Below are 15,002 nucleotides of genomic sequence, written 5' to 3' on the forward strand. Positions count from 1 at the left end.
CTGCTGCTCCAGTAGCTCCTGGTGCAGCGGCAATAGCCCTCCACCAACTCTGCCTCACACCCAACCGGGACAGCAAAGGAGGTTGATCCTGCTGGCTCCGGAGCTGCTGTAGGTGGGTGGGTCCCAGCAGAAATGGTGTCAAGTGCAGCTGCCTTGGGTTCCCCATTCACGCTCAGATCTATTTGCTGATCTGGGTCAGGGAGCATCTCTACAGGAGTGATGGATACCTTAGGGGTCAGATGGAAATGGAGACACTTTACAGAGTTCAGCCATTTATTGCCTTCATGGGATGGGAGAAGAGGGGGAAGAGGTGGGGTGAGAGAGGGGTGCCTCAGCTGAGCGCCAACTCCATCTGGTCAGAGCTGGCCAGAAAGGAGCAGGGGTGGGGACCAAGCACTGGAGATGCGGACAATTCCATGGGCCCCACCCCCTTGGGCCGTCCTCCCACATCCCTGCTAGCCTGATTGGCGGGAAGGGCAGTGCCCACCCTCTCCAATCACGCCTGGGGTGGGTCCTGGTTGAAGGGCTGGAAGACAAGGAAGATGGGCTTGTCGGGCATCAGGATGAGGTTGAATATGGTGTCCACATCACTGAGATGCTGCAATTCAACCTTGAAGTTCTCCAGAATCTGAGAAAGAGGGGTTGTGGGCTTAGGAGAGAGGCAGGGAGGGTCCGTCTCCCCCAGGCCAGGCTTATTCACCTGTGAGCAGTGCCTGTTGAGTGTGATCTGAGAGGCTCCAAGGGGTCTACTGCCAGATCCTATTGAATCCTGCGCAGAGCCTGAACACGCCGCTAGTGCTTTGTCCCCTTGGTTCAGGCTTTCACTTTGGTTTCTACAAAACCTTTCCCACCCCACCCCCATCCCATCACCACTGTGGGGAACGTATGACCAGGGAGCACCAGTGGGTGGTAAGTGGATTTGCCCAGAGAGGAGACAGCAGGGAATTGTGGAGGAGGGGAGACAAAGTAATGGGAGACAGATGTCCCCAGGCTTGACTCACATGGATGAGGAAGAGGGTCATCTCGAGCTCAGCAATCCGCCGGCCCACACACTGCCGTACACCCCAGCCAAAGCCCAGGTTCCGGAAGTGAATGAGGTCCCTGTCTTTACCCAGCCACCTGGTTGGGTCAAACTTGTCCGGATTCGAGAAGAAGGCAGGGTCTCGGCCCATGGCATAGATGGCCACTTGTACCAATGTCTGGGGACACAGTGAGCAGAGGTCTGAGTAGGCCTCACCTCCTCACAGCCAGGAGCATTACCCAGCATCTCCACTCCCGGTCCCTAGCCTGGCTACCCAGCTGTGCAGCCCAGAACGCTGCCCACTATGTGACCTTGAACGAGGCCTCCCCCCCTTCCCTGAGCCTCGCCCATTAAATGGGCGTGACTGAAGACACTAGGCCAGGCACGGCGCAAGGGATTGTCCTGCCCCTTTCCTCAGCGCCAGAGGGTCCCCAGAGACCCAGGCAGCCAGTGGGATCTCCCTCCTAACCCTACACTCCAGCAACATTCCAAAGACCATCACCCACTGTGTCCACCACCTCTGCCCTTCATTCGGACTTGGACCACTGCCACCAAGGACCCCACCAGCCAGCTCCAGGAAGAAAGGCAGGACAGAAGCCCCCACCGCCCCCATCTGTACACAACTGCAATCTGCCCCTGGCCTCGTCTGTCTGACTGACAGAGCCTGCAGCCCTCCTGCTGCACCTACCTTGGCAGGAATCATGTAATCTCGAAGAACCATGTCATTTGCGAGGTATCTCTGTAGGGTCACGGAGATGGGGTGGAGTCTGCCAGTGAAAAGCGTTCAGAAGCTGATGCCCTAAGGCCTGGACGAAGCCCTGCACCTAGTATGGCATCTCAGCCCCAGCTGCAGCACCCTGGAGGACCTGGAGGCAGGACCCTTCTCCCTATTCCCAGCTATCTTCCCCAGACTTCCCACTTCCTGCTACCAGTCTCCTCCACCAGCCCATTCTTGTAACCCTGTGCGCAGGCACCACCCTGACTCTGCCCAGGGATTTGTGGTGGTGGTAGGGGGGGACAGGCATAGGTGGGGGTGGGCTTGCCTCAGTGTCTCCTTGATACTAGCTTTGAGGAGCGGGACCAATTGCAGCATCTTGCTTATGTCTCCCTGGGCCTGGCGCCGGGCATTCAGGACCTCCTCCCGCAGCATGTCCTGCACATTCAGGCTGCGTGCCATCTCATACAAGTGCCATTGCAATGTCATGGATGTCTGGCAGGGAGTGAGAGGGTACAGAAAACCAAGAGGACAGGTCACTCCTGGGGCACCTAGACCCAGGCTAAATTTCGTTGCCAAACACCTCTCCCCACCCTTCTCCCAGTATCCAGAAACCACCATCCACAAAAACCAAAACAATTCAGATGGCAAACGTCCAAGAAGCCTTTCTTGTGGCCCAGGCAGGAATGTTTGGGGCAGCACTTGTCCCTGCCTTCCCCCTCATGTCACCAGAGCCCACCCATCTCCCCAGCCAGTATAGGGTCATCCACATAGCTAATACCTTCTTCCAAAGGACTCCAGAGGCCCTAAGAGGCCAAATCCTACTTCTGTAATGGTTGTACTCCTGAATGATTGCCATTCATCTTGAAACGCCTGTTAAATGACCAGCCCTCTCCCCAGTAGAACTTCCCCCTAAACTTAACATCTGCCTATAGCAGCATAGCGTAAAGTGAGGCTCAAAAATGCTGAAACCAGGGCTTCCCTGGTGGCGCAGCGGTTGAGAGTCCGCCTGCCGATGCAGGGGATACGGGTTCGTGCCCTGGTCTGGGAAGTTCCCACATGCCGCGGAGCGGCTGGGCCCGTGAGCCAGGGTCATTGAGCCTGCGCGTCCGGAGCCTGTTGCTCTGCAACGGGAGAGGCCACAACAGTGAGAGGCCCGCGTACCGAAAAAATAAAAAATAAAAAATAAAAAAAAAAAATGCTGAAACCAGAACAACCAGACCTGTTTTCTATCAGTATTGCAATTAGCACATGGTATATACTGAGATTAATCTCAGTGTTAGCCCAAGGTCGTGACTGTTAACTTTCACTGAAGGTATGAGTGACCCTCATCAAGCCCCACAGTTCAGATTCCTCAGTGGTGGGACCCTGGGCTGGAACAGCCCTCTGCCCTAGGGCTAGGACACAAGTTGTTGGCATATTATCTTACCAAGGACCATATTTTGGTCCAAGAGGTTTGGACATGCTCCTTCTTCTTCCCAGCAGAAACAATTGTGAAAAAATGTCATCCAGTCACTTCCTGGCTTGAAATCCTTGCCTGGCTCCCTGGAGTCCCCAGATCAAGTCCAGAGGCTCTGACCGGACCCATGGACCCCCTCCAACACTTGCCTGTTGCTCCCAGCCCACCGCCACCTCTCTCCAAAATGCTCCTCATGCTCTAGCCACACTGAGCTACACACAGCTCCTGAAGCCCAGAAATCTTCCTCATGCTGCTCCCTTTTCCTACAATTCCCTTCCCCAACCTAGGAAGCAAGTGTGTACTCCTTCCTCAAGGCTCAGATCAAATGCATGTATTTGTCTCAGTACTTCCAAGGCTTGACACAGAATGGGTACTCAGGAGATACTTGTTTAATAAGGTAGTCAACTAAGTTACTAGCTGTGTGACCCTGACAAAGTTCCTTAACCTCTCTGTGCCCCAGTTTCCTCATCTGAAAAAGGGTTGTTTGTGAATCCTAAATGAGTTAACACATGTGAAAAGCTTAGGACCCTGCCTGCCACATAGTAATCGCTTAATAAATGTTACCTAAGAATAATAGCTGCTTTGGTGCAGGTGAGCTTTTATCAGAGATCTCTTCTACATGACTGACAATGAACTATATTTAAAATATGCTCAAAGCCTCCATCTGTAGCCGAGGGACGGAAAGGACTGCATTAGAGTACAATGTAAATATGATACCTAGGAAATCAAGTTATTCACCTAAGCATGACACATGCTTCTCCCCAGTCCTGAAATGCTATTCCTCCTCTGTCCTCCTCGCAACAAGAGGAAAGACGAATTGATTTTACTCTATGGAACACTCTCCCTGTCCTACAAGGCCATGTTAGTCTCTCCCTTCTTCTCAGCGTTGTCAGTACCTGGCACGTGCCTCACCATCCAGCCCTATAATACGGTGAGGTAGTCATCTGTGTCCGTGCTACCTCCTTGTCATGGGCTGAATTGTGTCTCTCCCAAATTCATATGTTGAAGTCCTAACCCCCAGCACCTCACAATGTGACTGTATTTGGAGATAGGGCCTTTAAAAAAAAAGGTAATTAAAAAAAAAAACAGGTAATTAAGGTAAAATGAGGTCATGTGGGTGGGCCCTAACTGAATGGGACTGGTGTCTGTATAAGAAGAGAAGGAAGACCATGTGAAGATGTAGGAAGAAGACGGCCATCAATAAGCCAAGCAGAGGGGCCTCAGAGGAAAACAACCCTGCTGACACCTTGATCAGAACTGCAAGACGATATATTTCTGTGGTTTAAACCACCCAGTCTGTGGTACTTTGTCATGGCAGTCCTAGCAAGCTAATATACTCTTCCTCTCTGAGCCATCTAGGAGATTTGAAGTCTACTATATTCACCTTTATAGTCTTAGTGCCCAAATCATAACTAATAACCACGAAACACTAAAGAATTAACCCTCACCATCACATTAGCTTGAGAAAGTTTAAGGTATTGGAAAAAGGGATGGCACATAAGACAGAGAAGTTTTGACTTTCAAGAACAGAAGTTTCTGGGGCTTCCCTGGTGGCACAGTGGTTAAGAATCCGCCTACCAACGCAGGGGACACGGGTTCGAGCCCTGGTCCGGGAAGATCCCACATGCAGCGGAGCAACTAAGTCCACGAGCAACAACTACTGAGCCTGCGCTCTAGAGCCTGCGAGCCACAACTACTGAGCCCGTGTGCCACAACTACTGAGCCCGTGTGCGCTAGAGCCCATGTTCCACAAGAGAAGCCACTGCAGTGAGAGGCTTATGCACCGCAACAAAGAGTAGCCCCCGCTCGCCGCAACTAGAGAGAGCCCGCGCGCGGCAACAAGACCTGACACAGCCAAAAATAAATAAATAAATAAACAAATAAATTTTTTTTAAAAAAGGACTTGGCCATCCAGGACCTTTAAAAAAAAAATAAAGAACAGAAGTTTCTGGGGTATTGTTCGGCCTCTGGGAGACACCACAAATGATGCCTTCAGACATCAGGGGCAGCTTTTCTGAGGTCCTGCCTGCCTTCCTGACTCAGAGTGAGCTGTGTCACCCACCTGTTCCTAGTCACTCCCTCCTCAGAGGCAAAGAAAAAATGGTGGATCAGCCTCAAGGCATGCTCCATGCATGACCAGCTTGACCCACCCTCCTAGGAGATTAGTATCTAGGAAGTAGAGTCAGGAGAGGGAGATGGACAGGGTTTCAGACAATGAGGCAGGCTACTGGGAGGGGGCATAGGGGCACAGGAAGGGACAGGCTGTGCCCCTACAGCCACCTCACTGTGTCCTCACCGTGTCCACGCCCCCTGCAAGCATCTCTGTAATGTTGGCCTTGACATCCTCAGAAAGCAGCTTGTCATTTCCCAGGAGCCGGTAGAGGATACCTGGGTAATTGGTGAACTCTCTTTTCCGTCTCAGGTCCCAGTAGAAGTTCTCGGTGTATTTTTCAGCTGTGGGGCAGGAAGAAAGAAAATAGAGTGAGGCCAGGACTTCCCTGGTGGTCCATTGGTTAAGAATCTGTGCCTCCACTGCAGGGGACACAGGTTAGATCCCTGGTTGGGGAACTAAGATCCCGCATGCCATACCATGCGGCCAAAAAAAAACTAGAGTGAGGCTCTCTGCAGAGGGGAGGGAAGGAGCACTATCTCTGGTGGGAGGTGGTACAGGGGCTTGGGGATTCTAGAGCCCTGCACTTTCTAAGCTGCCGTCTTTCTGAGCAGCAGTCTCTGCTAAATCCTCCATATCTGTTTTTTTGATTTATTGACCACAGCTCTTTGGGGTAAGTGCTATCATCCCCATTTTACAGATAAGGAAACAGAAGTCCATCTAAGATAATGACTTGCCCAAGGTCACAAGGGTGTCAGGGGCAGGGGCAGGATTTGACTCCAGGCCTGGCATCTTCACCACATCCCAATCAGCCTTCTCCACCCTTTACCAATCTCTCTCACCAAAGTCCTACTCTGTCACCAAGCACAGCTGTGTCTGAAATACTGGTGCTTAACCCATGTTGGGAATCACGGGCTCCTTGGAAGAATATGATGGACCTCTTAAATCCTCTTTCTCCAGAAAAATCTAATCAGCCCACCATATTCAGGGGTTCCTGGGCCTTCCTGATGCCCATCCCTGCCCACTAGAGGGTGGGTTTTCTACATGGCAAGCCAGTGCTCATTGACATAACTTGGGACAAAGAGGCAGGCTGAGATCTGGAGCTTCCAGCTGACTTTCTCTCTCCCTCTGTCTCTTTCTCCCCACTCCCCCAAATCTCATCCCTGCCAACCGAGGCCCGGATTTCCCATCTCCTGAGGTAGGCAGGGCTCTCCTGGCCCCCACATATGGCTGCCCAGGGTACAACCCTCACCTTTATTGAAAATTATGTCCCACGCGGCTACGTGGTCTCTCCAGGTCTTGGTCCTGAACAGACGGAACAGGTCTGGAGGGAGGTTGAGCATGGGGACACTGGTGTGGAACATCTGGTAGACGGCATCAATGAACTTCTGGGCCTCAGGGTCCACTACTTCGTCCAGCATCCCCAGGCGCTCCCCAAACATGACATTGGTGATGGCTGCAGGGGAAGCAAGGTTGAGGAATCTCTTCCAACCCGACCATCTGAGAGCCTCTGCTCCCAGGAAACCATCCCTCCCAACACATAAGAGCCCCTGCACCCAACCTCAGCTTCCTTCAGTAAAGAAACTGAGGCCTGAGTCCCAAAGGGCTAAAATTGCAGGGCTAAGGAAAACTGCCTTTCTGGTGGCCAGTCAGGTCCTTCAGAGGGTCATGTGGCAGACCCTAAAAAGGGATCACTTGAGTGGGAAGCAGAGCCTCCAGCCCAGGCTGGGATGAAACTGCTCGGCCCCTCTTCCCCCAGCACCCCCAGCAGCCTCTCGGCTTTCCTCCTGGAAAGAGAGGTTTCTCATCTATAATTGACCAAAGTGGCTAAATACTTCCTGAAACATGTCAGATGGGTGCCTGGGGGACATCAGTCCCTGGTAATTGGCTATCCAGGGCCCACTCTGGCTGGACATAAGAAGACACAACAACTCCAAGGTTTTCCTACCTCCTGGGTCAGCAATCTGAATGCTGATTTCATGCCAAACTCTGGGTACTCCAAATCTCCTGAAGTGACCACATGAGCCCCCATCAAGCCACAGGGCCTTTGCATGTGCATGTTTCCTCTGCCTACGCTGTCCAACCTCCTTATTCCATCTGGATAACTCTTACACATCCTCCAATACCCTGCTCGGATTAACCACCCAACCCTCCCCTTCCCTCCCAGACCTCAAAGGGAAGGTCTCTGTCCCAGGAGAGGGAGATTTGCGGAATGAAGGACCAAGCCAAGCCTGGCTTTTGGAGGAAAGTGGCAATAGGGACCTACATTTTAGAGACTCTTGCCCCCATAGCATGAATCAGATGAGAGCGTGCAGCTCCCCCTGGGTGACTGATGGCAGAGAATGTGTTCAGCGGCTCATCTCAAGCCAATCTGGACACTTCTTCAGGGTCTATGTTGGGTCTCTAGGTGAGACGCTGGGTTCTCCCACCCCCAAGACTGTGGCCATGTAGGTTCAAGCCCCTTACACTCAAAGGCGAAGCGAAACAGGTCTTCCCTGATGTCCCCTGAGAACTTTCCAGAGCCCTGCTCCTTGATGCGCCTGTGCAGGACGCCGACGAAGTCCTGAGACACTGGGTTCAGCAAGGGAATGAAGTTCTTTATGGCCTCTGGAGCCATCACCTCCGTGTTCAGGACCAACCGGTCTTTCTTCCAAGCTCCTGCCTTCCTGAGAAAACATGGGCCCTCGGGCCCTCACGGTCACAAACCCCAGGCCTGGCAAACACAGAGGGGGCTGACTTGGCTCTCCCAGGAGGCTGAGCCACAGCTCAGAGTCCAGCACTCCATCCACGTCCTCCTCTGCCCTCACCTCCTCCCAGCTTCTGCCTGGCCTGGGCGGGGCAGCGGGGAGAGAAGTGGGGAAGTGTGTGACAAGAAAAAAAGAGGCTGAAGGAGAACAAAACCCCAGCCCTAATCTACTCTCTCTGCTGCTGCTGCTTCAAGCCAGGAAATCATATTCTTAGAGCCTTTAAGCAACTTTCCAACCCTCTAGTCTTTGCCTCTGCTACAGGCCTGCCCTCCTCACCACTTCCCCTTGCTCCTGGCCAATCTCACCTCCTACCATTCAAGGGCCCCTCTACATCACCTTTTCTGATCCCTGCACAGACACAATTGACCAACCTCTGCACCCCCAACACGTCCCATTAATCACATTGGTGGGGAATCTCAGGTGCCCAGAATAGGGTTAATGCCCATTCTTATTCTCAGCTTATGGCCCATTCTTGAAAATAAATCCATGCAAAGCCCTCTTTGTCGTTTTGGGGCTTTGTTTATTTACAAGAATGCTATTATGAACTCACCACCCAGCAGAAAAACTAGGAACTTGACAATAACTTACAGATGCCCACCTGGTCCTCCCACATCCTGCCTCCCCGGCTAAGGGGACCATCAACATGAATCCCTTGTTTGCTTTTGTATATAGTTTTATCTGACCGACATGTATTTCTAAAACATACTTTTTAAATATGTATGCTTGTCTTCAACTTCTTATAAAAGCTGTCATGATTTGGTTTGTTCACTCAATTTTATATTTCTAGGTATCATCTGTAGTGTTGTGAGTCACTGAGTCTGTTCTTTTTGACTGGGGTATGCCACTGTCATTCATTTGTGCTCCTGTTGGGCATTTAAGTGGTTTCCAGGTTCTCACTATTATGAACAACCGTGTTGCAAACATTCTAGTACATGTCCGCCTCGGGGGGCAGGATATTCTTTGGAGTATATGCTTGAGAGCAGAACGGCTGCATTGCGAGCATGTGAATATTCAAATGCAGGAAGTAATGTCCAACCATTTTCCAAAGTGGTGCCATCAGTTTTCAGCCCCACTAGCAAGCTGTGAGCATTCTAGTTGCTCTATATCCTCACCAACACTTGCTATGGTCACATTTTAAATTTTTGATGAGCAATTTGGTGGAAAACGGTACCTATTACATTTAAATACACTGATTTGTTCATGTTTCTCACTGTTCCTTTAGACTATAAGGGACTCACAGTGGCAGGGCCCTGCCCTACTTGTGACTCAGGACCCGGCACAAGGACTGGTACATAGTAGGTACTCAATAAAATGGGACTTAATGAATGAACCAGTAAATGAGGACTTTTCAAGGTCTTTAATTACTCAGTAAGATCTTCTGCCTGACCGTGTCGCTGAGGGTTGGCAGGGCAGTTCACCATCCCCATCATCTGTTTTACGGAGGCAGGAAGATGACAGGGATTTGTCTAGAGGCCCCAGCTAGAAAGAAAAGGCAGGGCACGCATGGCCCCAGCCCCTCACCCCCAGCCTCTGCCCTCGCCACAGCTGCCCATCATCTCCCTCCAGCCCCTGGGAGATGGCCCAAGACTCACTTCAACAGGACCCCGACGGGTTTCTCGTAATACTGGTGATAGGCAACCCAGGGTGGGATGTTGTATCGTTCTGGGTTGGGTCCCTCGAACTTAAAGAGAAGGGCCACATCTTCAGGGTCGATGATATAAACTGACTCCAAATTGCCGAGCTTCTCTCTGGAGGGGCAGAGAAGGGGTGCTGTGATGTAAGGTTTGAGGAGAGCCACGCACACCCTGGGCAATCAGGACACAGTTCTCGGCTCGTCTGTAACCACCTTGTGGCTGACAGCGCAGAGCAGACAGGCCTGGGAGTGGCTTCCGTTCCACAGCCTCCTCGCTGTGTGACCTAAGTCTCTTACCCTCTCTGAGTCTCAGTTTCCTCAGTGGAGGTAAATGCAGTACCTGTCTTACAGGATCACGGAAAGATAAGATGATATGAAGTCTAGGGGTGTGATTCCCGTGAGGCATTCTATAAGTGACAGCCTTGTGCTTCTCTGATCATCACAGTGGCTCCTGCCTACCTCAGCACATCCCCAAGACTTACCCAGGGACTTCTATGGACCATCAAGTCCTCCATGTTCATTCTTCCTTTGTGTCCACCCTCTCACCCAGGCAGAGCTCAGAAACATGGCACATTCGTGGCAGCTTGGAGTCACCCTGTACTGAAGTGACTCCATTCAGCTTGTCAGGCAAGCCAGGCACCGGGCCAGGCAACCCCTTCTAGGCTCTAGGATTGAAGTTCTGGGAGTGGCTGCCCTGCCCCCTGGAATCAGATGTCCAACAAAATACCTTGTCGCTATTAAAATAAAACGACAGTAAAACGTCACACCCAGGGTATAAATATACCTCAGAGCACTTTGCAGAGAGTATTAAAGCACAGCTATTGTGAAACAACAGAAAATTCTACTTCTCACTTGCATCTGCCTTTTGCATAAGAAAGTTAATTCAAGATACCCTTTAAAAAAAAAAAAAAAAAAGGTCATGAAGAACCTAGGGGCAAGATGGGAATAAAGACGCAGACCTACTAGAGACCGCACTTGAGGACATGGGGAGGGGGAAGGGTAAGCTGGGACAAAGTGAGAGAGTGGCATGGACATATATACACTACCAAAGGTAAAATAGATAGCTAGTGGGAAGCAGCCGCATAGCACAGGGAGATCAGCTCGGTGCTTTGTGACCACCTAGAGGGGTGGGATAGGGAGGGCGGGAGGGAGGGAGACGCAAGAGGGAAGAGATATGGGGATATATGTGTATGTATAACTGATTCACTTTGTTATAAAGCAGAAACTAACACACCATTGTAAAGCAATTATACTCCAATAAAATGTTAAGAAAAAAAAAGGAATTAAATATATTTATAAATTATGTTCTTAGAGTAAAATAGCAAAATAAAAGATACTTATTTCTAAAGAAAAAGAAAAAAGACACACTTTAAGGTAAAGTATCATGTAACATACAGGTATAAGCCAAACTCTCATTCTCTCTCTCTCTCCCCTCCCTCCCCTCTCTTCCTCCCTCTTCCTGGAGAAAGGAGAGGGAGGGGGAAGGGGGAAGGGAAGGATGGGGAGATGGAAAGAGCACTGCTTTAACCACTGACCCATAGAGCCTGGGCCTACCTTCCCCAAGTCTCCTTGGCGAGCCATGGCCTCCTTTGTTTTGTTTTGTTTTTGAATTTTAATTTTATTTTTTATACAGCAGGTTCTTATTAGTTATCTATTTTATACATATTAGTGTACATATGTCAATCCACAGCCTCCTAGAAAATCCTCTCAGTGTTTTCCCAGCTGCCACACGGCCTCAAACCACTGACTCCATTAAAAAAAAAAAAGCTAAGCAAAGTCCTTGAACTGCTATTGTTATTATCAATTCCACCTCTGGGAATCTAGCCCAAGGCAGCTATCTGACATCAGACAATGATGCCTGAGGGATGAGAATGTTCATAGCAAAAAAATGGAAAAGGATGTCTAATAGCAAAAAAAAAAAAAAACCTAGCATGGACTAAATGTCCACTTTAAAGAACTGGCTAAAAAAATATGCCTTATCCATGCTATGGGCTACTATGCTGCCTTCTCAAATTATCTTAGAGTGAGAAAAGAGAAAAGAGAAAAGACGTCCTCCATACGTTGCTATAGGACAACGCCAAACAGTGTATAAATATAGTCACATTCTGAATGGAACATAAATATTCTCAAAACTGAGATTGTATGATTTCAATTTTTCTAAATTGTTTGATAAAGAACAGGGACAGCCTTGTATTAAGGAAAAATCCACAAAACTTGTATTTTAAATTCCTCACGTTCATTTAGAAGTTTGTTATTTCAAGGCTATAGTTAGAATAGTGACACACTGAACTGTAAGTTAGACAATCAGGGTTCCAGCCTTGGCTTTGCCCTGATGAGCCGTGTGACATTGGTAAGACCCTTCTCCTCTCCAGGCCTCAGTTTCCCCATCTGTAAAGTGGGGATAATAGCACCAACTTTAAGGACATGTGCCAAGGCTCAGATGAAAGTGACTCAGAAAATAGAAAGGGATTTTATAAAATAAAGAGCTCCTACAGGGACTAGGGGCAGGAAGGATGAGGCGGGGTGGAAGAAGGGGATAAGGAGAGAGCTCCATGAAGTGAGGCTGGGGATGGAGGCCTGGAAGAGAGAGAAAGAGACAGACAGACAGACAAGGAAGAGACACTCAGGAGCAGACTTCTCCCAAGCCTGACATTCAGCCTGGCGGTGGGGGGGCCGGGGGGGGGGCAGCGCCCTGCCTCCAGCCAGCTATAAAAAAGGCACTTAAGACTTCAAAAGGCATTGTGGGAGAGGGAGGAAGTGACCCTGATGAGGGAGCAGCTGGTCCCCTACACAAAGTAGCCTCCTCCCCCAACCTACCTATCCAACCAGCTAACATGTCCTACATGCCCTTTCCTCATCTCGACCCTTTCACTTAAAGTAAAAGTAAAGTATTGTCCCTCCTGGTGTCCCCTCCCTGCCCTCAACCACCACCTTCACCACCTCCCATCCCCCTCACCTACGCTCTCAGAAAAGAACCCAGGTGTGTCTTGTAGCCCACCCACCTTAGAAACTGGTGGACCAGAACAAGTGAGGCCTCCCACCAAGGGCAGCCCCCAGGCCCCACCCCCATCCCAGGGCAAGAAGGTGGGGTACACAGTGGTCAAAAGACCGAAGGCCCTTCCTCCTGGCTGGAAGCTAGGCAGATGCTTGGGGAAGAGGGTCTCCAGCCAGGCCTAGTGGAAGGGACAAAATCAGCTTCTCCAGAGCTGCACAGGGCCAAGGGGTGAGGCCAGCGCCCCAGCAGGACAGGGTTCTAGCTGAGTGACCAGGGCAAGAATCCTAACCTCTCTGAACTTCATTCTCTTCTGATAATAGGGATGATAAACTTACCTTGCAAGGTGTGCTGCGGATAACGGATGTAGGGAGGCATTTGTCAGGGCTTGTTCTCTTAGCATTCCCACCTCCCTAAAGTTTCAAAGGGTATAGGACCTGGGGACTGTTGAAGCCTCAGGGCTGGGAAGTGAACCCACTGTCTGGGAAGCCTTATCCCTTCTCCTGCCACCCCCAGGCAGGAAGAAATAAAGCCAGAGGTGAACAAGAGCCTGGAAGGGGAGGGCAGACCATGCGAGGAGAGGGGAGCACAACAGGGCTGCCCTATCCCACCAGCCCCCAGCCTCTGCCAGGCTTACCTGTAAATGGGGCCATACTTCTGGAAGTTCTGGACGTGGTGATAGTGGATTTTCTGTGAGCCCTTCTCCCTCCAGAAACGGTATAGGTTAAGCCAGCCATTGTCACCAGGGGTGGGGATCTCGTTGAAGGAGCGAGGGGTTTTAGTGGAGATGCCGGCTCCCTCTCCAGTGCCCACCCTGGGATGCCCCAGGCCCTCCCGCGGGGTGCTCAGGAGGGGCTGGCAGCCTCTGACCAGGACTGAGTGGAGGGGAAGCCCCCTGGCCAGCATGCTGCCCCTACAACTGCTCCTACTGCAGCAGGGCCTGACGAGGTGACTCTGGCCCTGGGCCCCTGGGGCCCAGCTTATAACCACCAGCTCAAGGTTAAGCGAGAAGCTGACAAAGCGGTCAGCCTCCCTCCTCCTCCCGCTGGCTCCAGCCCACATAGCCCCTCCCAGACTTGGGAACTGTAAAGAATGTTGTCCACCATTCCAGTTCTACAAAGATCAAGCCATTAGCCACTGCGGTCACCCACCCGAGGGGAACCCCTCCGTGCACCCTGAGGGAGACTTCAGGATGAAGAAAAACAGGAAGCATTTGGATTATACTGGCCCCTAGAGAGTTAAGATGTATATCTAAGGAAAATTTTCCATGCCCCTGGATTCTTGCGCCTTCCCCTACATAGAAAAGCACTAAAAGCATTAACTTGAGATGTCTGTTGATTGTGATTAGCAGTAATCTTTTCATGTTAGGCTACATGGTTTTTTTCCAGCAAAAAGTTCATATAAATCGTGGCTTCTCCCTTACTTCTCTGGAGCAGACCCCCAGAGCTATCTGAAAGGCTGTCTCCTAGGCGATAGTCCTGTAGGGTAGCAACACTTGCCACCCCAAAATGTCTCTTTGGGATGCAGATTATTTCAAGATGAAAACAATCAAGGCCCAAAAGACTTGGGAAGAGACTGACCTTCCCTTTAACCGCCTGAAGAAGAAGTTAGATAGAAGGCCTGTTTCAGGAATCACCAAAGACATCGGCAAAGAATGTGGACTAAGTGTGGTGAGGGAAATTCTTAGAGACCAGAGTCCACTCTGCATCCCATAATCTCTACATGGCCAGCAAACATTTATTTACCAAACATTTGCTTTCCCATCTCCACGTCCCTTCAAAGTCCTAAACCCCTACCTCTGGCATCCTCTTTTGTCTCCAGTTGAAGATGGTGCTTTAGGTGACGTTTTCAGCTATTTTGGCGAGTTAGTTTTTCTGAGTCTCTCCCGTGTATGTGTGTTTTCATTTTTTAAAGATTTATTTATTTCGTATATGGACCAATTTTAAAGTCTTTATTGAATTTGTTACAATATTGCTTCCGTTTTATGTTTTGTTTTTTTGGCCACGAGGCATGTGGGATATTAGTTCCCCAACCAGGGATCGAACCTGCAGCCCCTGCACTGGAAGGCGAAGTCCTAACCACTGGACCACCAGGGAAGTCCCTAGATGTGTTACTAAGTTTTGTTTTATTTTCTTCTGATGAGACATCAGTCTCATGTCAATTTCATTCTTAGACCAGCCAGAAGAACCTAGAAGGGTAGAGGAAAACGTCTTCCTCCCCAACAGGTGGCAACGAGGGTGGGATGCAACTTTACTGGCTGGACACTACTCACTCCAAAGCTGCTACAGTTAAGAGACCCTGGGATAACTGACAAAAGGCCCCAGA

The 15,002-nt window shown here is 50.3% G+C and overlaps 1 protein-coding gene across 2 annotated transcripts; it reads right to left on the reverse strand.

Annotated features, from left to right (window-relative positions):
- Window positions 1-259: 259 nt before the first annotated feature.
- Window positions 260-13,627, reverse strand: LOC114905123 (cholesterol side-chain cleavage enzyme, mitochondrial). 2 transcript variants are annotated; one of them, XM_029239633.1, is made up of 9 exons: window positions 13,315-13,627; window positions 9,645-9,800; window positions 7,772-7,971; window positions 6,558-6,761; window positions 5,492-5,649; window positions 2,065-2,231; window positions 1,710-1,788; window positions 1,002-1,199; window positions 260-628 (listed from the first exon to the last, which is right to left on the reverse strand). In XM_029239633.1, the coding sequence occupies exons 1-9, from the start codon at window positions 13,581-13,583 to the stop codon at window positions 497-499; spliced, it is 1,563 nt and encodes a 520-aa protein (XP_029095466.1). In that variant the 5' UTR covers window positions 13,584-13,627; the 3' UTR covers window positions 260-496. The 2 variants fall into 2 exon arrangements, 1 of the variants encoding a protein (XP_029095466.1); XR_003796095.1 differs by having other exon boundaries at window positions 266-628; window positions 701-1,199; window positions 13,315-13,597.
- Between the last annotated feature and the right edge of the window lie 1,375 nt (window positions 13,628-15,002).

The sequence above is a fragment of the Monodon monoceros genome, unplaced genomic scaffold, assembly GCF_005190385.1.
Source record: "Monodon monoceros isolate NGI ecotype Baffin Bay Population unplaced genomic scaffold, NGI_Narwhal_1 Super_Scaffold_21, whole genome shotgun sequence".
Lineage (NCBI taxonomy): Eukaryota > Metazoa > Chordata > Mammalia > Artiodactyla > Monodontidae > Monodon > Monodon monoceros.

What these genes read in the sequence shown, in the direction of transcription:
- LOC114905123 (XM_029239633.1), bottom strand. Translation starts at nt 13,583, where the DNA reads ATGCTGGCCAGGGGGCTTCCCCTCCACTCAGTCCTGGTCAGAGGCTGC. An exon ending in TTGCAGGGGGCGTGGACACG is followed by an intron (nt 2,232 to 5,491) that starts GTGAGGACACAG and finishes ACTCCCTGCCAG; the next exon opens with ACATCCATGACATTGCAATG. An exon ending in ATTACATGATTCCTGCCAAG is followed by an intron (nt 1,200 to 1,709) that starts GTAGGTGCAGCA and finishes CTGTGTCCCCAG; the next exon opens with ACATTGGTACAAGTGGCCAT.